Consider the following 22,813-nt stretch of genomic DNA (forward strand, 5'->3'; position numbering starts at 1 on the left):
TAACCATCTGGGAGCCTGTATTCATTGCAAAAAAGGGTTTTACTACTCAGTATCTTGAAAACATCCATCCTGGTTCAACCTCACAATTAAAAATAAAACCCTCTAAGTTAAGCAGGGAGTCAGGTGTGGTAGCACCTTTAATGCCAGCACTTGGGAGGCAGAAAGAAAGAGGCAGGCTGACCTCTCTAAGTTCAAGGACAGCCTGGTCTACACAGTAAGTTCCAAGCCTGCCAAGACTACATAGTAAAACCCTGTCTAAAAAATAAGAAAGAAAGTTAGTTAAGCAGGGTTAGGTGAGTTGGCTGTAAGAATGCCACATTGGCCAAATCTTCTGACTTAGCTTCCTGTGTCCTGTTCAGAGCATGTCTGCAAAATCATCGCTCATTTTTTTTCTAAGCATCTAATCATGTCTCCCATTAAAAGTGGTAATAGATTTTACTGCACTTATTTTAGTTATTCATAAAAAAAGAATGCTCAACAATGTTTGTGGTGATATTTTATTTGTGCTTTAACAAATAAAGCTTGCCTGGGGATCAAAGGAAAAAGTCAGTCACTATATTAAACATAGAGGTCAGGCAATGGTAGCACACGCCTTTAATCCCAGCACTGGGGAGACAGAGATTCATCCAGATCTCTGTGAGTTCAAGGCCACACTGGGAACAGAGCCAGACATTGTAGCACATGTCTTTAATCCCAGCACTAGGTAACCATAGAGGTCTGGAGGTCTGTACAGACAGACAGGAAGTGATAGAGCTGGGCAGCAAAGAGGAAGTGATATAACTGGGCAGAGAGAGGAAGTAAGATGGCAGGGCACAGAAAGGTATATAAGGCATAGCTTATAGACAGGAAGTAGCTCTCTTGGGCTCAGGGTTTCCTAGTGGTAAGAACTTGGGCTGGCTTGACCTTTAGCAATTTGTGTTACAAATGTTGCTGGGTTACTTCCCACTATTATGATAAGAAGTGAGGCACTCAGTAATGGGGCACATCACAATCAAGTTGGTAAGATGTCACTTAACAAGGAGTAAAAGTAGACACTATTTTTAGTAGTATTTTTAGTAGCAGACACTGACAATTACTATCAGCATATGGAATTTTAAGTAAACACATTCAAAGGCAAACATCTGACAAAATAAGCAATACCTACCACACTTTTATGGATGGTCATACACATAATCATGTCTTTGTGTCCTCCATAAACTTGCAGTCGATCATGGGACTTAGGCAGAAGAAAAAAAAAGTTACAGAATTAAGTCAACAGAGGACGTGAAACCAATGTCTTTACAATCAAAGTCTCAAACCCAAAGCAACTGCAAGGAGAATTGGACAGGTTTTAAGAGGCTGGGGATTACTCGTCAGAAAGCATCTGAGTTTTGCCAATGGTGACACTAAGCTCAACGTTTGGAAGGTGAAGGAAGCAGGGTCGAGCATTCAGAGACATCGTTGGCTACACTGGGAGTTGGAGGCCAGTTTGGGCTATACAGTCCTGTCTCAATCCCTGTCCACCTATCCACCCCGTCCAACCAAAAGAGAAAGGAAGGCAGTTAAAAAACCATGCTAGTTTTGACAACTGGGAGGCTGAGCATGTATCTCAGAGTGGTTTCTGAGTGCAATCTTTGGCCTGGTTGCTACCTAAACATTTTATAAGGCTTCCGAAAGTGTAGATTCGAAGGTGCCAATCCGACCTTACTCCAGTCAGACAATCTCCTGAAAGCAGTCATGCAAAATACATGGGCCGAATTCTACCTGTAATTCGTAGACTCGAACAAACTTGTCCAGGCAAGCAGTCACCATCACTTTCCCCAGGATGTTTACCACAGTCACTGCATGATTGTGACCTTTATAGATGCGCACAAGCTCACCAGTCTGCACCAGAAAAGAGGGACAATCACTAGACTGGCTTTTAGTATTCTAGCTACATTTTATGATTGTCAAGTTCTAAGGGGAAATTCTGAGGATCCTGTAAACACATACAGCTGTTCTAATGCTAACAGCTCAAGTTCTCACTCCCACAGTACTGTTTGTTACTTACAGAAAACATTACACATACCCTCCAACTTTAACTTTTATTGACTGCGTATTTTATAGGTACACATGCCATAGCACAAATTTTGGAGGTCAGAGGACAACTTGGCAGAGTCAGTTCTCTTCTACCATGTGGGTTCAGGGAATGAAACTTAATGTATAGGGTTTTGTGGTAAGCACCTTTACTAGCCCCTATATTTCTGAAGTGTGAGTATCCCTGATCCAAAAGTCATAAATGCCCCCAAATCTACACTTTAGAGCACAGACATCAATCACAGGTGAAAAACTCTATACCTCACCCCATGTATCAGGTCACAATCAAAACTCAGACACCTAAAAGCAAAATCATCTTCAGGCTATGTGTATATGGAACAAATTTTATATTTATACCCAAGATATCTGATTTATGTATGCACATGCACTATACAAATATATAAATTTGAAGTAAGAAATGACAGCCAAGCTCTACTCCCACTTTTATCATTTCACTGGTCCCAAGTGACAAGTCAGGATGGACTGGACTCCATCTGCAGAGCAGGAACTGAGCTTTTGTGCTACATCTGAGATCTAAGAGCAGCCTCTCAGCTGTTTTTATCTGTTCTATTTTAAACACTCTGAGAGCCATGGCCTGCAAGTTTAAAAGAGGCATTCAAATGAAACCTTCCATAAACTGAGTCTTTCTCTGATTTTTTGATGAGGTTAGAATTTCCAGGTGGTCTGAAATCACCCAAGAGCACATGCATGCATATGGAGTTATTATTATTCCTTTTTACTAGATAATGGGCCAGATTTAAAAATTAAGAGAACTGGAGAAGCCTTCAAAACTTCCTTCCACTTTACCAGAACAGCTTACATGGATATTGTGAGCATGGACCGACTGGTCACTGGAACCACTGAACACAAGGTCGTTCACCACCTTAAAGAAAAATAGTCAATGAATTAGCTTCTGTGCAAAGTAACTTTAACACACACTAGGAAATGGGAATTTCCATCCTATTTTGAGATGAATATAAACTGTGCATAAAACAATGTTTCTCAGACAAATTTTCTAAATGGAAACGCATGTCTTATCACCAGGCACTGTGATGAACCTGCTAGAACATCACAAGGTTCACGCAGACCAACCTATTAACTGTCCTAGAAGGGCATTCGAGTGTGCCCACACTACAATAAAATACATTTGTTCCTTGCTAGTGTTATTAAAAATGGTTGGTCACTTTGTGACCCAAGCACAGAAGACCATAATCTCCTTGACTATACTCTTTTCAAGATTCTAAGAACACAGCACACAGTAGTGGAAATACCGTTCAAATCTATCTATTTGCTCACCTTCATGCAAAGGACGGTCTTGCTGTGGCCCTCCAGGGTTCTGAGCAGTAGTCCGTTCCGTGCGTCACGGACACTAATGGTACAGTCATAAGATCCTACAACCAGCAGTTTTCGGGCACCTTCCTGGGCTGTGGCGAGACAGCTGACTGCCCTAGGGCCATGGCATTCAAAGATCTCCTGTTGCTTGTTGTTCTGAAAAACAAACCAACATTCTGTAAGAGCAACCTAGCAAGAAAACTTCAAAACCAACTAACCAAAACTGTTGTAAACTCACAGCTACTGCCCACCCTAAATCCTGATGTTCCAATCCCTGGCACATCAGCTCCAACCTTCTTTGCTGCTTGGGACTTCCCTTCCCTAATCTAGCAGGGCAAACTCAACTGTCCTGCCCCAATAACAAACCGACTCCAGTGTAGTTTCTGCCGTGGTTTCTAGAGATTCTTTCAGTTCTTTTTCTTTTTTTTTTTTTTGGCAGGGTCTTGCTAAACAGCCCAGCCAAGCCTTGAACTCACTATGTAGCCAGCCCAGACTACTTGCAAACTCACAGAAATTCTCCTGCCTCAGCCTTCCTAGTGTTGAGATTACAGGTATCAATCACTGTGCCTATCTTCCCATTGTGTTTTGTCCTCCAAAAGATACGATATACATACATATATATATATATATATATATATATAAATGTCATGATATATATATCATGATATTTCAAAGAAAATCTCTACTGTGAGCTACCCATTTTCTTAAATAATTTTAGAGTATTTTACTTGTGTATGTTTGTGTGTCTGGGTGCGGAGGTGCTACGCCATGTGTGTTCGGGTCCCCATGGAGGCCACAAGAGGGCGCCAGCCTGACTATGTAAGTGAAGTGAGGGAGCTGAACACACAAACAGCTTGTCTGTCTTCACCTCCTCTGCTCTCGATTATGGATACAACTAGCGGCTTCAAGTCCTTGCCTTGATTTCTACGCAGTAACGGTCTACCCTGGAACTGTGAGCCAAATAAGCCCTTTCTTTTCAAGTTGCGTTTTGGTTGGGGTATTTTATCACAGCAACAGAGACTAGGAAACTCTGGGGCCCAGCATAGGGCAGATGGTGACGTTTGCTCACCAAATGAACTCATCCTTGGTTGGGAAAGAATGAGGCTGCACAGTGCTAGAGAACACCTGACTTACTTCCCCTCACAGACCTGGGCATCGTCATAACCCTCAATCAGTCTCTAACACACAATGGCGTCATCCGTCAGGGAACTCAGATCTATTTTCTATGGTGTCACTTTTAAAATGAGACAGACAGGTTTAACCTATGACTCATTATTTGGCCCAAATATTCAGGCCTGGTTTAATTTAGTATGGCTGCATTTTGGTCCTGGCACATGTGAGTCTGAGCAGACAGAATGGAGGATTGATTTCACTTGAACTAGAAGTTAACTGTTTTTAAATAAAGGCTAGTTCTGTTGTTTCCTCAAACCAGAAAAAAGGAAGGGCTGCTTGCTATTTCCCACCATATAAACTCATTCTGCTTACAGATGGTGGAGAAATTCAGCCTACTCCTCCAACCACTAACCTTTATGTTGAAGGTGACCACAGTGCCGTTTGCCAGTCCAGCATAGAGGATTCGCCATCGATTATGAAGGCAGAGAACTCGGTCTTCCAGCTTTAACTGTTCCATACATTCTCGGGTCTGAAAAAACAAAACAAAACAAAACCGCCAGACCCCCAAACAATCCATTACTAACAGAGGACAGTGGCAAATGTGTGAATAATTGCTCCTCAAAACACTTAAAATGAGGCTGAAAAGCACAGCAGACTATCTTAGGTGTTTTCCTTCTTTAAAATATAGGTCAAGATCCCAGGATGTGAGAGTACTATCAAAAAACAGTCTAATGATATTGGTATTTCTAATTAAAAAAGCATAAAATCTTAAAAGGGCTGACTTGAGTGCTAAGCTTTTTTTAAATGAACACAGAGAAATTATAAAGTCGCATCTGGTGATGTGACTCCGTAGGCTGAGTATCTGTGTAGCAGACAGGGAGCCTGGGATCCATCCCCAGCACATGGTAAACGGTGGGATGGCTCATGCCTGCTTCTCAGTATTTGGGAGGTAGAAGTAGGAGCCCCACAAGTTCTGTCAGTTTGATGCCAGCCTGAAACAGAGATCCTGTGTGGAGGCCAGAGGACAGTTTGCAGAGCAGGTTCCTTCCTTCCACCCCGTGGACCCCATCATCTGAACTTTGGTCATCAAGCTCGGCAGCAAATCCCTTTCTCCACTGAGCCATTTCACAGGCCCTCCCTATGCTCAGCTTTTTAAAGTGAGTTCTGGGGATAGAATTCAGGTCTTCTTCAAGGCAAGCATTTTACCAACTAACTTATTTCTATAGACCTCATAAAATTTAACTTTTAAAGAAATTAAATTAACAGGGGCCAGTGAGATGGATCAGCAGACAAAGATTCCTGCAGCCAAGCTTGATGACCTGAGTTTGATCCCTTGAACCACAAGATGGAAAGAGAAAAAACTCCGTATGTCGTTCTCTGCCTCCACACACATGACATGACACACATGCATACAGATACACGCACATACATGCACAAAGTAAGTAAACAAATGTAATTAGAAATATTGCAACTAGCCAGGTAGCGGCGGCGCATGCCTTTAGTCCCAGCACTCAGGAGGCAGAGGCAGGTGGATCTCTGTGAGTTTGAGGCCAGCCTGGTCTACAGAGTGAGTTCCAGGACAGGCTCCAAAGCCACACAAAGGGAAATAAACAAACAAACAAATAAATAGAAATATTGCAACTAAGATTAATTCTGGCATATGATGTGAAAGAATATTTAAGAGGAAGACCAAGGGAACTTATACTGTCACAGTGTAAAATTAATAGGTACTGATGGACGAATGGAAAACATGGTTTATGCTGAACCTTCTATCTAAGATGGTGTCAGCTTGCTAAAATATGCTCAGAAACAAAATGAGAAGGTCAAATGAGAAGAATGACAGAAAATATAGTTCAATATTACGACTTTGATTTCTCTAGAACCACCTACCTTGACATTATAGCAGCGAATGGTGTGGTCACTGGAACCAGTGTAAAGGACAGAATTCTTCCCAGAGGTGTGAGTGACAAGGAGGCAGTTCACTTTGGAAATATGGCCCTCAAAGACACCAATACACTTCCGACTCTAAAAATCAAGCATAGGTCAGATAATAATTACTTACAAGATTTAGAAGGTATGGTGGTTTGCATTAGAAATGTCTACCACAGTCTTGGGTATCTGAACAGTCTGCCCCAGTCGGTGGTGCTGTTTGGATGAGGTTTCAGTGGTGCAGCCTTACTGGACAATGTGTGTCAGAGGGGGCAGGCTTTGAGAGTGTAAGATCTGGGCATTTCCAGTTCATTCTCTCTGCTCCATGCCTAAGGAGTGGGAGTTTCCTAAGCCTACCACCATTTCTGCTGCCAGCCTGTTCCCAACATTAAGGGACACAACCCTCTGGAACTATAAGCCCAAATGAACCCTGCATTCTAGAAGACTCCTTGGTCATGGTGTTTTATCACAGCAATAGAAAAGTAACTAATATAGAGAAATTAGACAATGCCTTTTGTTAATAAAAACTTGCAAACATGTCCAGTCCATTGTTATATTCACCCCAAATATGCTGGTTAGTACACAAAGTGTGCTCAGTAAACGTGTTGTTCACTGAATGCCCAGCAAAGTCACATATAGTGAGATACTCATAACTATATAATTACTAAGCCACACCAAAAATATTTTGGTGATTCACAATGAGGAAGGAGAGAATTATACTTAATGCCTAGGTCCAGTTTTCTAATATATGGACCAAGGGACCTAGTAAATACAAACTGCTGCTAATTGCTCAGAGAAGTTATGCATTTGATTACCAGCTTATGAGAATGCTCAACAATTAAAAAATGTCAGTGCTATCAGTGGTCCTAGTGGCTTAGGAATAGTTTCGTAAAAATGATCTTACATGCTGTCTGTGCATATAACAAGATCTATTTAGAATATACATATATACACATCCATACACATATCTCACAACTTGAAAATTAGATCTGATTTCCTAGATTTTTTTTTTTTTTGAGACATAGACTTATGTAGCTTAAACTCACTTCAAGCCTTTGTACCAGAGGCTAGCTTTAAGCTCCTGATCCTCCTGTCTCTATTTCCCAGGTGATGGGATTACAGGCATATGACACCACACCCAGCTCTGCTCTTGTGGAGTATATACTCATTCTTCCATATACCACTGCTTTCTTTCTGGGATCATTTTCGATATTTCTCATGCCCCTAGATTATATGCCTGCTTGCCTATAGTAAACAAGCCTATAGTAACATTCATGGTGTTGGCTCAGAAGTCCTGCAAGTGTTCCTTAAATGTCTTGGTTATCATTGCAGAGGACAAAGTTAGCTGTGACAGAAATTGAAACCTTCAAAGTGCTCAGTTATGCTGAGGGTGAGGCATAGAAAGATGTTACTTTCTGTAAGAACTTGGACTCCATAATTAATCACCAGGGAAAAATTCTTCTGCAAATATGTTGCAATACTCATTTCATCCTTCCTTTGCTGAGCAGCATCTGGCCCTATCACTAACATCAAGGTTGGGGACTGACTGACCCTTACCTACTGGTGTGATCCTATGCCCTTTGCCAAGGATGCTGGTTCAGAGAATAAAGCACACGACTTCTTTTTCTAATGGAGGGAGGAAGATAAACGGTAGAGGTACCTCTCAGAACTACATTTTAGGGAGATGTGACTGGGGAAGGCAGAGTTGCCCCTGCTGATTGGTTGATCCACCGTACCTAGGATCAGCCCACACCCCCTGCAAAGTCAGTATGTTCCCTTTATTTATGTTACAGACACATAAGTGAGTTTTAAAGACTGCAACCAAAGATACTCAACACATTATTCTTACCACCAAATTATAAACTCGGACAGTTGTGTCTGCTGAACAGGTATACAGTAAATTTCCGAATATTTGAATTGCATTCACTGCAGCTTGGTGTCCTTCAAAGCTCCCTTCTGTAGGCTCGTCATCATCTCCTGGCTCTGAAGATACTTCTAGAAAACAGAAATAGGTTTCAGAGACATGTCTGCTACAGTCTGAAAAGATACTAAGTCAAAGCCATCACAACCATCTAGAGAACTTGAATTAAATCACCAAAAGATTCTCTTAAATCCTAGTTCCCAAGCAGAACGTCATTAAGTTCTTCATTGGGAAGATTCCACCAAAAAACAAGACAACCTTAAGACTAATGAGGTCAGAAAATGGAACCAGCTAAGATAGACGTGAGCACCTACAGACTTGGTGCTGAGCCAGGCAACTGTCTGGTCTAAATTTTCATTTTCTCTCTTGTTCTATGAATACATTTAAATAGATTAAATGTATTCTAAAAACCCCTTTCCCTGAGGCTACTTAAAAAAAACAGAACAATTACCTGAAGAATTCTTAGATGTTTTTATGGAGGATATCACCGTCTGAGTTTCTGCCACACTGAAAAATAATAGCAAAAATATCTTGGTATCTGGGAGACCAGGACAGGTAGCAAAACTAAAAACTTTCTAACTCAAAGAATCAATTTTGCCACCTGAAATTTCTTAGAAATTTACAACACAGTCAAAAGAGAAAGCAAAAACAAAACAAAAACCCAACTCCCAAGTTTGATTTTTCCCTATTCCTAACTTCATTCACATAAATTTTGATTTATAAATGCTAAAGTTCTACTTAAAAGAGTAAATGAAGTAGGGCATGGCGGCGCACACCTTTAATCCCAGCACTCAGGAGACAGAGGCAGGCGGATCTCTGAGTTCAAGGCCAGCCTGGTCTACAGAGTGAGTTCCAGGACAGGCTCCAAAGCTACACAGAGAAACCCTGTCTCAAAAAACCAAAAAAAACCCAAAAAAAAGCCGGGCGGTGGTGGCGCACGCCTTTAATCCCAGCACTCGGGAGGCAGAGCCAGGTGGATCTCTGTGAGTTCGAGGCCAGCCTGGGCTACCAAGTGAGTTCCAGGAAAGGCGCAAAGCTACACAGAGAAACCCTGTCTCAAAAAACCAAAAAAAAAAAAACCAAAAAAAAAAAAAAAAAAAAGAGAGAGAGAGAGAGTAAATGAAAAAGCAGTTGTGAGAGACAAAGTCATGTTTTAAGTTTTAATTACTATGCCTAAGAGATCCATTAAACAAAAATGCCTCTGATCTGCAAGCCCCTTGCCCACGGACAGATAGTTCCTGAAATGCTGGAGGCTCCTGTTTATGGGAGATAACAAGTCACATGTTTTTCACTCCCCTAAACAAGTTTCTTTGACCCATCTGCACTGGATGTGCTGGGTCACATGTGGGCGGAAGGTTCACAGACTGGAGTACGTCAGGATACATGCTTGCTCCTGATTGGATCTGGAATTGGAAATGGCAATGAATTACGGGTTTTCCTTCTTAAGCCCTTGCCAAACTTGATTCCGGGCCATTTCCCAGGAACCTGGGTATGGATCTGTTCAGAGCCCCATCCACCTGGCCAGTAAAGCTTGCTTCAAATCTGGTTTAAACTGCAGTAGTGGTCTTATTCTCGAAAGGTGGGATTAAGACAGTGAAAGCTGCTGACCAGAGATAACAACGACCCTTACCTGACAGGAACGCCATCCTTGTAGCGGGTGCCAAGCTCACTGGTAGAGCTAACTTCATCACAGCCAGAACGAGAAGTCTCTATTGGGTTTTGTTCTGCAGAGCTCCAGCTATCTTTTTTCGATGGGCTGTCTGGTTTCTCTTCTCCAGATTCAGAAGAATCAATGGCAACCACTTCTAACTGGGGATTTGGGATTTCCAGGACTTCCAGGGAGGACTCACTGTCTGGCTCATCTCTGACAGCTCCTTGCTCCTGACCAGTCTTGCTGTCTTCCCAGGTGGACGTCGTGACTTTCTCCCCTTTAGCTACCTTTCCGGTCTTTACCTTTCTTGCAGGCTTAGCAGTGAACACATCCTGTTCGGTGTCACTATTCTCGGGAACGTGGGTGGCCCGCAGTGTCTTCTTCTTCCGGAGTTTCTTCTTCTTCTTGCTCCCTCTGGTCTCAGCTGACGCCAGTGTGGACTCGGCCCGCAGCTCAGCTGCAGAGTGGGTTTCCTTCTCCACCGGGGTCTCGGGAGTGAAAGGCGGCCTTAGAAGAGAGCTGCTGCAGGCTTCCGACCCACTGCTGCCTCTGGCGGCCTCCTCACCTCTGTTTCTTCCAGGGAGACCAGGGGACTGCGAGCAGGGCGAGTTTTCTCTGCTTCTGCAATTTCCTTGCTCCACAGAAAAATTTTGACCTTGGTTAGCCTCCTGGCAACTTTCTGTTGACTCTGATGTTAATATTGCAGGGATGGCTGGGTAAACTGGACAGCTGTCACTGACCACTCCTGAATCAGGAAATCAAACAGAAAATCAACTTCTGCAGGCAGGCACTGTCTACTGATCTTTCTTCTACTTTGAGCGTTCACATATTTAATGGTACACAGGTTTTGCTTTCCTTTGTGTGTGTGTGCGCGCGCGTGCACGCACACAAGGATTACCTTCCAGTGCACATGTGCCCAGGCACTTAGGAGAAGGTCAGAGGACAACTTTTGGGAGCTGTTCTCACGTTCTATCTGGCATAGAGGCAGAGAATCTCTCTCTCTCTCTTTTTTTTTTTAATATTTTTTAAAAGATTTATTTATTTATTATGTATACAGAAGAGGGAGCCAGATCTCATTACAGATGGCTGTGAGCCACCATGTGGATGCTGGGAATTGAACTCAGGACCTCTGGAAGAGCAGTCAGTGCTCTTAACCTCTGAGCCATCTGTGCAGCCCACAGAGAATCTCTTACTCCTTCTGCCAATGCACTGTGTACTGGAGGCTGGCTACACAGACTTGGTGAGTCTATTTCAGCGTTCCATCTTACTGTAGGGTTCTGGGATTACAACGTGGGTCCTCACTGTTTATAAGAGTAAGTGATTTCATCCACAGAACCTACTTCCCAGCTCCCACAGGTAAAGGTCAGATTACGGTAAACTATGATTTCTCCATTATATAGTCTACATGTAAACAAACATATACTTATGGTTTAAGACAGACTGAAATACAGCTCAGGATGTTTGTAGTTCAGTGGTAGTACTGGCCTTGCCTAACATGCAATCTCCAGCAGCCTTCCCCCCAAAAAAAGATAGGAAATATGTAACAAAATAATAGATCCATAGTTAATTTTTATTAAGTAATGTCTTCAAAAGCCAGCATCATTCATTGTACAAATTTAAATTTTTTGCTGTATTTTATTTGTGTATGTGGGCATGTGTGAAGGTCAGAGGACAATTTGTAGAAGTCAATTCTCTCTTTCTATAGTATGGATCCTGGGGATTAAACTCGGGTTTCCAGGCTTGGTGATAAGTGCATTTACTCACTGAGTCATCCCACCAGCCCTAAGGCACTGTAGTTTTAAATACCTAAACATCAACCCATAAACACAGACATTCGATACCAGTATCTACATGAGCATTGCACTAGGGCACCAGGAGCAGAAGCTGAAGGAATGTTTCAAACTGCTTTGGTGTAAGGAATCACACAATGCCCATCTTAACTTTTGTCAGGGTGTGCGTATGTGTGTGTACATACCATGGCGTAAGCGTGCAGGTCAGAGGACAAGTCCTGACTGTCAGTTCTTGCCTTCTACTGTATTGAGGCAGGCTCTCTTGTTTTCTGCCGCTGTGCTTCATGCTCCAGGCTAGCTGGCCTGCAAGCTTCCAAGCAATTCTCTCGTCTTGACCACCCACACCAAGGAGTGCTGGGATTACAGATTTGTGTGACTGCATGCCTCTTTTTACGTGGGTTCCAGGCATCAGATTGAGTTGCAGGCTCGCTTGGCTAGCTCATGTCTCCTGAGCTGTTTCATTTGGACAGTCTGTTTTTTGACTGAGTTTTTAATATGACAGGATTTGTAGTAATGAAAACAGCTAAGAAGTTATTTTCAAATGTTAAACCAGGCAAGTGTTAAAGCCCTGGCTACTTCTCAACCCACACAAGTTCCTGTTAATACCTGTAAACACCAGAATGCTGTGGCCAACATGTCCACTTGCCTCTCAGGTTTGTGTGTCCTGGCTTACATCTGAGATAATACAGGCAGTTAAGTGCTGAGAAATTCAGAGTACACACCTTACTGATAAACAGGCTGACCAATCTTAACCCAAGTATTAAAAAGCAAATGAAACCTTTTGGAAATGTCAATGTGATATAAATTCATTAAGCTCTGAGAAAGGCAGGAAACAATGAAACTTAAATTACATTCTTTGAAATATTTTATTAGTTTCTTAAGATTTTACATTTATTTTTATGTGTGTGTATTAGCACAGGTGTGTATGTGGGGGTCCAGGTTCTCTTCTTTCCAAGTGGATTCTAGGGATTAAACTCAGGTCACCAGTCTTGGTGACAATCACCTTTACCCACTGGGCCATCTCCCTGACCCCGTGTTTTCTGAAGTATTTGAAAACAACCTTCCTATATGAATTATCTGTCAATAAAAAAAACAAAAACAAAAGCAAAAACTGGGGTCGGAGTAGAGCGCTTGCCTAGCAAGCACAAGGCACTGGGTTCAGTCCTCAGCTCTGGAAAAAAACAAAAACAAACAAACAACAACAACAAAAAAAAAAACAACTAACTAAAACAACTACTTTATTTTTGAGACCTGGAACTTGCTCTGTAGATCAGGCTGATCTCTAACTCAGAGATCCACCTGTGTCCACCTCCCAGGTGCTGGATTAACAGCATGCAGCACCATGTGTGATTTTGTTTTAATGGGCTTTATAACTGTCCTTCAGAACACCCTGAACTCAAGAGAAAAGCTTACTTACTATTAGTCTGCAGTAATTCCTTGGACACATTGGAAGCAGAGCCTTGTGGCACAGCACTCACATTCCCCTCTTGGTCAGGAGACATGGGCTCTTGTTTAATCTGAACTGATGAATCAGGGACAGTACCATGGGCTTGGAAAGTAGATGCGGTTATTTGGAGAGGGGTTCCAGTGGATGGTGGAGACACATGGCAAGGAGGTGGCTCCAGAAACCCTAGGGAAAAGGGAGTAGGCAGCAGTGTGGTCTCAACAGAGGTCTGAGATCGGCTATTCCTTTGTTCTCTTGTGGTGAGGCTACAGGGAGCCTGGTCTGGCTGCTCAGAAGGTTCATACGTTTCTACAACAAGAAACACAGACACACGTACAAAGGCAAGAATGTCACTTGGAAAGTCAGTTATTTCTTAGCCAATTTTTATTAGTTTTGTGTTGTCTGAAACAAGGTCTCATTCTATAGTGCTGGCTATCTTGGAACTCACTATATAGACCAGACTGGTCTTGAACTCACAGATCCCCCTGTCTCAGCACCCCAATGCTGGGTTTAAAGGTACATGTCACCATAGCTGGCTTCCAATATGTATTTTTAAAGATTAGGAAATAATTTTAAGTTGGGCATGGTGTTGCATGCCTGTAATCACAGCCTTGGAAGGTGGAGACTAGACAATGAGGAGTCCAGCAGCACCCTCAGCCACCTTCTATGTTTAAGGGCACATGGGCTACATGAGATCCTGTCTCAAAAACATAAATCAGTCAGACATGGTGGCTCATGCCTTTAATTCCAGCACACAGGAGGCAGGGGCAGGCAGATCTCTGAGTTCAAGGCCAATCTGGACTACAGAGTAAGATCCCTAGAGAGCCAGGGCTACACTGAAAGACTTTGTCTGAAAAAAACTACAATAAAAAATTAAGCAAAAATTGAATTAATAACGTGTTAGCATCCTCCTTCTTAACTTGTCCAAACAAAATGTATAGTCTATACAGCTATCAAGGGCACAGAAAGAACAGGCTTTAACATTTAAATTGCTCAAAGTACAAGGCAGCTCACACCTGAAATCCTAACATTCAATAGTCTGAAAAAGTAGATTGCTAGTTCTAGATCACCCTAGGCTATGTAAGTCCTGGGACAGCCTGGGCTACTGAGTAAGACCCTATCAAAAAATTAACAATAAAAATTAAACAAAGAAAATTAAAAAATCTAATTTTAAATGGCTTATCCAAGTCATATGGTTACTAATAGAAGTCAAAATTTGAACTCAGTCCTTCTGGTCCCAAACCAAAGCTCATGTCTCCACTGTTCTTTTTCCTCTGTCCATCACTGTAGCCCCACATTATAAACTGAATCTAGGGCCTTGCCCAGACTAAGCAAGCACTCAACTGAAGGTGGAGGTTTCTGTCCCACCAGCAACTCCCAAATACCAGGCAGCCGCTTTCCAAATGACCACACAGAGACTTATATTACTTTTAAATGCTCCGCCAGTAGCTCAGGCTTATTGCTAACTAGCTCTTACACTGAAATTATTACCCATACTTCCTATCTATGTTGAGCCGTGTGGTTTGGTACCTTTTCTCAGTATAGCATTCTCATCTTGATTCCTCTGCGTCTGGCTGGCGACTCCATCCTTCCTCTTCCCAGCATTCTTAGTTTGGTCTCCTCGTCTATACTTCCTGCCTGGCTACTGGCCAATCAGCATTTTATTTAGCCAATTCTAGTGACAAATCTTTACAGTGTCCAAGAGGATTATTCCACAGCACTCAACAGCTAAGCTACGTCACCAATTCTTTCTACTCTCATTTTGAGATGCAACCCTGTGTCAGCCTCCTAAGCAGCAGAAAACATAGCCTGGCCACCCAGCCCAGCTCTGTTAAATACTTTTGAGATATACACATCTCTGGATGAAACCACAGAGACATGCAGGACACAGTGTGACACTCCCATGGCTTCTCTGCTTTATCCCTGACAAATACCAAAAAGGAATGGTTCATCAGACATGCTCTAATTACCTTGTAATCCTTGTAGAATCTGTATTCTGTGAGTCCTCAGTGCACTCATCTCCATAGTTATCTGAAAGTAAAAGAGTTGGCTAAGCATTCTAGAATCCAAGCCCCAAGCTCATCAGCGCTCCTGGACTCTTAGCTGTTACCTGCTGCTTGAGCATGAGCAGTCTCTGAACTTCGACATAGGCCGTCTGCAGTGCCGCCCGTGCCTGCAGGAGGTTGCTGTCCATGCACTGCAGTGATTTGCTCAGCTCTTCCTCTCTTAAGGAAATATTCAGTAGCTGGTCAACCTGAGAACGTTCTGTCAAAACAAAAGGGCAAGTTTAATAACAGTCTTCAGAGATAGAAACACAAAGGTTGAAGTACAAACCTGTCTTTTTCTCTCAACAGGTGATTGAGACTCATGTATCTTGTAAACTATGTGGCCAGACCTGATGACAGCAAAGCTAAATATATCAAAATAAGAACCAGCGGGGATCTACAGTTCCCCACCCCTGCTTACTGGTTTTGAGACCACTGCCCTCCACCACTTCCTGTAGGGAGATCTCTGCCCTGGAACACAGACTGCTCTGGTCGGGTTTCCCTACCTTCTACTGTGCATTGAGCTCCTCACTTGGGGCTTTGGCCGAGACTGAGCCTCAGGCTTACAGTACTTGTACTCTTCTTCTGAAACCATGTTTTCTAGTCTGTTTCTCAGATTCAAACAGTTCCCTTTAGTCAGACTCTTGCTTGGTTCTTGAGACAGGGACTATATGGTTCTGGTTGACCTAGAACTTTCTCACTTTGTAGATTAGGCTGGACTCGAACTCAGAGATTCACCTGGCTCTGCCTCTGAGTGCTGGGATTAAAGGCGTACACCACCACCGCCCGGCTGACCTAGAACTTTTCAGAGACCCACTTGCCTCTGTCTCTGTGGAGGGCTGGGATTAAGGGCATGAATCACCCCAATTAGCCTAATTATTGTTTGTTGTTGTTGTTTTAAGGGAAACAGGGTCTCATTACATAGCAGAGTTGGCCTTGAACTTTCTAGGTATCTGGCCACCACACTCATCCCAGATGTTTCTATGTTTCTCTCTGTGTCTCTGTCTCTCGCTCTCTTTTTCGAGACAGGGTTTCTCTGTGTAGTTTTGGTGCCTGTCCTGGATCTCACTCTGTAGACCAGGCTAGCCTTGAACTCACAGACATCGGCCTGCCTCTGCCTCCTGAGTGCTGGGATTAAAGGCGTGCACCTCCACCGCCCAGCCACCCAGATGTTTCTCTTGATGTACAAAGCTTTCTAAGTTTGATGCAATCCCAATGTGCTGAGGAACTTTTTTTGTTCTGTGACTTGTGTCACAGTTCTCTTTATTAAAGCTTTCCAAAGAAAATCTAGTTTTGATACCCAATAGAAACCTAAACAGACCCAAATCAGAGCCTGCTCTTTCTGCTCTAAACTCCTTAATTCATGTTAGAAAAACAAACAAGGAGTCTCAGTGATAAGAAGTGAAGCCAGGTGAGGCGACTTCCAGCTGCAATCCTAGCACTTGGACTCGGAGGCAGAACTACCCTGAGTTCAAGGCTAGCCTGAATCACAGGTTAAGAAACCTCAGAACCAAGAAAGAAAAAGTGAGAGGGACAACATTTTAATTAAATGACAGGAAATTAATTCCAACAGGAAAATCCCAGTGAGATTTCCTGCCTATATGGTCTAGGACATAACTTAGCTTTCAGGTCTATATGGCATCATGTATTTCTTTAGCAGCAACTAATGTAGCAAGAAATCAGACTTTTCTCTGCTTTTAAACAAGACAACAATGGAAGAAAAACCATATATGGGCCAGGTATGGTGGCAGAAGTTTGCAATCCAGCTTGGCAAGGATAAGGCAGACTGTAGCCCAGGCTATCCTGGATCTATAGACAGATCTATAGACAGATCAGTGCAGAGGACTGAACCAGGGGCCTCATGCCTTCTAGGCAAGTGCTTTCCCACTGAGTCACAACCCAGTTCCTTTCTCAATAAAAAAAACACAGCAAGCCTTGTGGTACGATGCTCCAAGCTTGTAACTCCAGCACATGGAAGGCTGAGACAAGAAGGTATCTGCACATTGGAGGCCAGTCTGGACTATATAGCAATACCCTGTCTCAAAACAAACAGTACGTCCTATGAGGCGGGTGTTCAGTGTTTGATGACTAGAAACTGTCACGCTCAACCACACAAGGCTCAAGTGTTATCAGGGCGATTTCTTGTGGTCGAGATAGGTAGAGCACCTGCCCAACATGTATGAAGCCCTGGGTTTAACCCCCAGCATTGTAAAGATTAAAGCAATAGTCCAGGCAGTGGTGGCACACACCTTTAACCTCAGCACTTGGGAGGCAGAGGCAGGTGAATCTCTGTGAGTTTCAGGACAGCCAGAGCTGGTACACAGAGAAACCCTGCCTCAAACACACACACACACACAAACAAACACACACACACACACACACACACACACACACACACACACACACACACACACACACACAATAAAAAACCAAAAAAACAAATAAAAACAATAATGTTCTGCTATAGCATTCTGTAGCCATACCTTTCTTTCCTTTAATTTTCCTTCTTTTATTTTTTCTCTCAAGACTTGGTAGTTCAGGGGAAGATCCATCCTGAAGAGAAAGAAAATTGAATATTGACTATATAAAGGACATTATGCAAGAGAGGAACAAAAAGAACGAGTTTTAAGCTAGTCATATGTTACCTTTTGCTATTGCTATCATCTGAGAGGACAACAGAGGCCTTGTACACAACTCAACCATTAGCTGACTTAATGTTTCTAATAAAAAGTCCAAGATCAAAGCATTTTCTGGTATTAGATGTAGTAAAAGCCCATGTGCTCAGCCTTCCATCTAGGCAAAAAGACACGTAGACGGGACAGGCAGAGCCAATGACATTTTAATTGATTTTCTCATGGCCTAAGTTCCACTCTAAATTTCCATAGTAAACCTTTCCAACAAAAGCTAAACCACACATAAGGCAAACCTCAAGATAATGGCTTTTCAAAAGGGCACATCTCAAGCTTTAAGTATATTTAAAATCACTTAACAGTATCTTCTCTGGCTTAGAGAAGCAGATCAAGGGCTTGAAGCAGATCTAAATCTGTTCATCGCTTCAGCTTTGAAGGGGAGGGGGTACCAGATTACAGACAGTATGACAACTAGGAGCTTTCTTTTCAGAAAGGGACCTTGGGACAGGGCTGTCACCACCTCCATCAACCACCATCATCAGGGAGAGAGGAGCACAAGCTGTTAGACACCGGCAAAGTGCCTTATGGGATCAGATTGGGTAACCTCAAGCAAAAGACAATTACAAAGACTGAACATCATCACACACGTTTATGTCTATGCACTCTAATACTATCAAATCTCTTCAGCTTAACCATGAATCCAACATTCACACATGCCCTACAAATGCAGCAGTACCAAGTGCCTCTATAAAAACAGATTAAATTACATCTGAAGATGTGACCTATCCTTAGTAAGGTGAACCACTGCTGACAGACTAGTTTTAGAGATGACTTCACATTTTCCTGGTACTGTACATTCCTATCACATTACATCTAGTTTAGTGGAGCTACTCAGGTAAGAGAAACCAGAAGGATGAAAGTTAAGAGTCTTATACTTCTACTCCAGAGCAAAGGAAACCACACCCGACACCCAGTAACAATCAGTCGAGCCTCTCTTATCAGCCATCAAGTTGTCACACAGCGTGGTGAGTCGGACTTACCCCGGTGGCTCTTCGCTTCTTTCTAACACTGTGACCATCGTTTTGCTCAGCACCAGAGGTACAGCTACTGTCAGTGGCTGCGTCTGCTAAGCTGGAGACCGCGTGAACTGAAGACGCATTTGATGAGAGTGAGTTCCCTTCTCCACTGCTCTCCTGGGCATGGCACTCCAGCGGTGGTGTAGACCTCTCCTGGCTGTGCAGGTCTCTGGCCGAGTGCGTGAAAGGTATTACATGATCAGATGGTAACTGTGCACTATGTCGCCTTTGGGTAGGAATGTTTCCAGCCCTTTCACCTGTTCTGACAGAGGGAGTCAGAGGCGCCACTTCCTGTTCAAGATACATGGCCTCCTTTTGACTCTGGGCAGCACTCAATGTGTTACTAGGTGAAATAATACGCTGGGGTTCGTTTTCTTTGCCGGTACCTTCCTCACTAAAGAAGCTATACACAGGAGCCCTGTCCATGATCACGCTGCTTTCAGAAAGGCTTCGCTTTCTCGCCAAGCCAGAGGATGAGGAAATGGAAACACCTTCCCACTGGAATCCTTCCAGTCTGGACAGATCAGGTTCCTCATCTAAATCCAAGACTTCTTGTTCATTTTGAACCAAAGGTACCATTTCTATGCCAAACCTTTAAAAAGGAAGAAAAAGAACCAATCAGATGTGGTTGGGTGTGGAGCACCGTGTAATGTGCCGGGTCCCATTACACACAGGTTACAGAGGAGAGTTCCTGCTGTCAAGGAGTGCACCTCTGACCAGGGCTCCAGAAAAGCAAAGCAAGACTTCAGGGGCACGGGCACGGAATCAGAACTGCACACAGCTACGAGAGTACAAGTGAGCTATACCAACTAGGTTCCCCCTCCCCTCAAACAGAGCTCCTTTCCTATAATAAACATTTTAAAAGCCAAGAAACCAGTTTACCAAGCATTCACAACCACTAAGCATGACTCTAAGCTTCCTACTTTACCATATCATGCACTATTCAAAAGGCCTAAGAAAGAAAAACAAGACAAAAAGATCAACAAGAATAGTAAAAACCCGGGGCCTGGAGGGTTACACTTATATTGCTGCAAAACTATGATTTTTCAAGTAGCAAACATATATTGAACACCCCTTGACCACTCTGAACAGTACCTTAAAATGTGACAAAAGAGCTTAAGAGAAAGCATTCTGTGATCCTCACTGCAATACCCAGAGTGCATACAGAAAGGGATCACGAGCTGAGTGACAGGTAGTAAGAGCAGTCACAGTTAAAAATTTTACCACTGGTTCCAAACATTAAGATTCAAAGGAAGATACCAAGTTCTAGCCAATTTAAACCAAAGTGACAGATTTCTGCTGGCATTTTCCTAGGTCCATAGTTAGTTTCTCTGGCGGGGCCCCATTGTAACTGCATCGTGAGGAAAGACTATCCCATGTGTAAGACAGGGTCAGTCACTGTTTGATACTGAATTAAAGCAGACATCTACAACTGATATTTTCGGCAAACATTTAATTCAGCAGAACAATAACTCTCTTTTAATCATGGCTCCAAAGGGGTGGTAACCTTTAAAAGAAAGCAAGGACAGATACTGAAGGAGGCACACACCTGGGTAAACCTTTGCCCAGCTCTTGCTTTTTCTTGGTTACATGTTGAATGACCTGTTCCCAGTTGACATTTCTCCTTGATGCATTTAGAATCTGTCGTAGGGTTGGCTTAAGCCCAGACTCCTTCTCTGTTTCATTCTTTCGGTGGCCACTAATATTTCGAATACGTCGAGCACTATTGAGATTTGGCTCTGGAAGATGTGTTCCAGTTTTGCTCTTCAGACTAATGTGCCGGGTCAGATCTCTCTGGAGTGAGGCGGGAAAACCAAGTTTACTTAGTTCGGGAAGGAGTGTGCCTGGGGGCTGATTATTGATATCTTTTTGAAGCTCTGCATCCAAGCTAGTACCCTCGAAGCTTTCTGTTTCAAAAGGTCCATCAGACTTAACAAGGCTGTTATCCTGTGCATCCTCCAGGGAGGTCTTCAAGTCTAGCAGTAAGCCAGTGTGTGGCCCGGCTGCTGCTGTCACCTGTAACTCAGGTTCCTTCTGGGGAACTGTGGAATTATGGGGGGAGGTGGAAAGGTTCCCAGATGTTCCCAGGATCTGGTTCCCTTGTTCCTTATCCACAGTGAGCATGCTACAGGACACAATCTCTGTAGTTGCCAAATCCACAGCTCCACTTTTGATACCGTGCTTTTCTGGATCAGATGTTGCACTATCGTTTTCAGCTGAGTGAGCCTGAAACTCAACGTTCACAGAGTCTTCGGCTGACTCATCTACACTCCTTCTTTCTTTTGCATGGCTCTCAGACCGTTTGGACTTGCTAACAAGTGGCTTTCGGGGTGCTTTGGAACACTGGGGCGCCTCCTGAGTTTTCTGTGATGTGTCATTTAACTTCTCATGAGGGTCTTTTTCAGTGCCTGACACAGTTTTATTCCCCTTTAAAACAGGAGGACCTAAACCATGTGACTTGGACGTGCAGGAAGAACCATGGCTACCTTTTAAAGGGGATTTGCTCAAGAGACGTGAGCGATCTCCAGGAGAAAAAGATTTTGTTTCATTGTTTTTAGAGCGGTTCTTTAAATTATGCTTATGAGGGCCTGATTTAGGAGTTGGAAGGAGCGGGGATTTTAATAATGGAATCTTATTTGACTTACAATGTGGCTCAGACTGTTCAGTAATGGGGCAAGCTCTCACCCCCTCATATAAAGCAGTGACATCAAGAACGGCTTTGTGATTGGGAGATCCAGGATGTATTTCCTTTTGTGTTTTTAGCATTGGGGGATTACTTGTTTTATCAATCGGTTCTTGCATTCCTGCAGTTATTAAGCTAAAATTAAAGAGAGGCTTATCTATCGGTTCTGACGTGTTGCCAGTGACTTCCTTCAGGGCTGACTGTAAATCTGGAGTCTTCTGGGCAGGGTAAGGTGCCCAGCGGCGGAACTTTTCCCGTGCCATGTTGGCACTCTTTCCGTTCATTTTTGAGACTGCTGTGTCTGTTTGTTTAGTCGTCTGACTTTCTCGCTGCTCCAAGTTGAACTCAAGCAAGCCTTCCGCGGCAGGGAATTTCTCCCCCGCGAGCCCCTCGGAAGGGCTTCTGTATTTAGCAGCTTTGTCGCTGTCCTGCCACTGCCATTTGTATCTCTCTTGGTTGTACTTGCTTGGCTTATTAGACTTCTTGCTCCACATCTTGGTCATGTCTTCCATTTGGTAGTTAGAGTTTCTGTTTCTGCCTTGTTGAAATTTGTCTCCAGGGCCATTGTAATTCCAACTATTTGTACCACGTACACTGGATTTCCAGTTTCCGTGACTGCTGCTCCCGTGCCAGCTGGGAAAGCCACCTGCTCCTTCAGGATGCCAGCTGGGATTCCTTCCTGCACCGTTATAATTCCAGTCCACCATTCCACTGTTCGAATGCCAACCTCCTCCAGAATTACTGTGATTATGGAACCAATTTGAAGAGCCTCTTGGAGCACCTTTATGCCACCCAGCACTTCCTCTTGGCCCACCACTGTTCCTCAAAGAGTGTGGAAAGCTACTTTTCCTACTATTATTAAAGCTATCCTTTTCCCATTTCCAGTCCCACTGGGGAGGTCCACGATGATGCCTTGCTGGCTGATTATAGCTCTCTCTGTCTTGGTAAGGGATTCGGTCTTCCCGTCTCCACTGGGGTTGCCTGTCATCCGAGTTTATTTCTTGGCTGTTACTGGAAGGCTCGTCTTGTCTGAAAGAAAAACAGTTTGTCATTATGGATTTAATGAAATTCTTACATATTCTTCTTTTAAAGGCATAACAAACCCAAACTCTCCCTCTCCTCATTTCTTCTTAGATTACAGAAT

General features: G+C 43.3%; 1 protein-coding gene across 10 annotated transcripts in view; it reads right to left on the reverse strand.

The window, feature by feature from the left end:
• Positions 1-22,813, reverse strand: part of Znf106 (zinc finger protein 106) — a 62,933-nt gene that overhangs the window by 9,531 nt on the left and 30,589 nt on the right. For 6 of the 10 annotated variants that reach the window (XM_076570435.1, XM_076570436.1, XM_076570433.1 and 3 more), the window contains 15 exons: positions 20,536-22,698; positions 18,951-19,578; positions 17,764-17,833; positions 15,346-15,500; positions 15,206-15,266; positions 13,209-13,544; positions 9,981-10,746; positions 8,802-8,857; positions 8,279-8,424; positions 6,391-6,525; positions 4,913-5,029; positions 3,352-3,543; positions 2,876-2,938; positions 1,744-1,863; positions 1,145-1,216 (listed from right to left, as the gene is read on the reverse strand). In XM_076570435.1, coding sequence (XP_076426550.1) covers positions 1,145-1,216; positions 1,744-1,863; positions 2,876-2,938; positions 3,352-3,543; positions 4,913-5,029; positions 6,391-6,525; positions 8,279-8,424; positions 8,802-8,857; positions 9,981-10,746; positions 13,209-13,544; positions 15,206-15,266; positions 15,346-15,500; positions 17,764-17,833; positions 18,951-19,578; positions 20,536-22,698 — 5,080 coding nt within the window. The remainder of the gene's footprint in view (positions 1-1,144; positions 1,217-1,743; positions 1,864-2,875; positions 2,939-3,351; positions 3,544-4,912; positions 5,030-6,390; positions 6,526-8,278; positions 8,425-8,801; positions 8,858-9,980; positions 10,747-13,208; positions 13,545-15,205; positions 15,267-15,345; positions 15,501-17,763; positions 17,834-18,950; positions 19,579-20,535; positions 22,699-22,813) is intronic. The other 4 variants (XM_076570440.1, XM_076570439.1, XM_076570441.1 and 1 more) reach the window with 1 other exon arrangement.

Source organism: Peromyscus maniculatus, chromosome 4 (assembly GCF_049852395.1).
Source record: "Peromyscus maniculatus bairdii isolate BWxNUB_F1_BW_parent chromosome 4, HU_Pman_BW_mat_3.1, whole genome shotgun sequence".
Taxonomy (NCBI): Eukaryota; Metazoa; Chordata; class Mammalia; order Rodentia; family Cricetidae; genus Peromyscus; species Peromyscus maniculatus.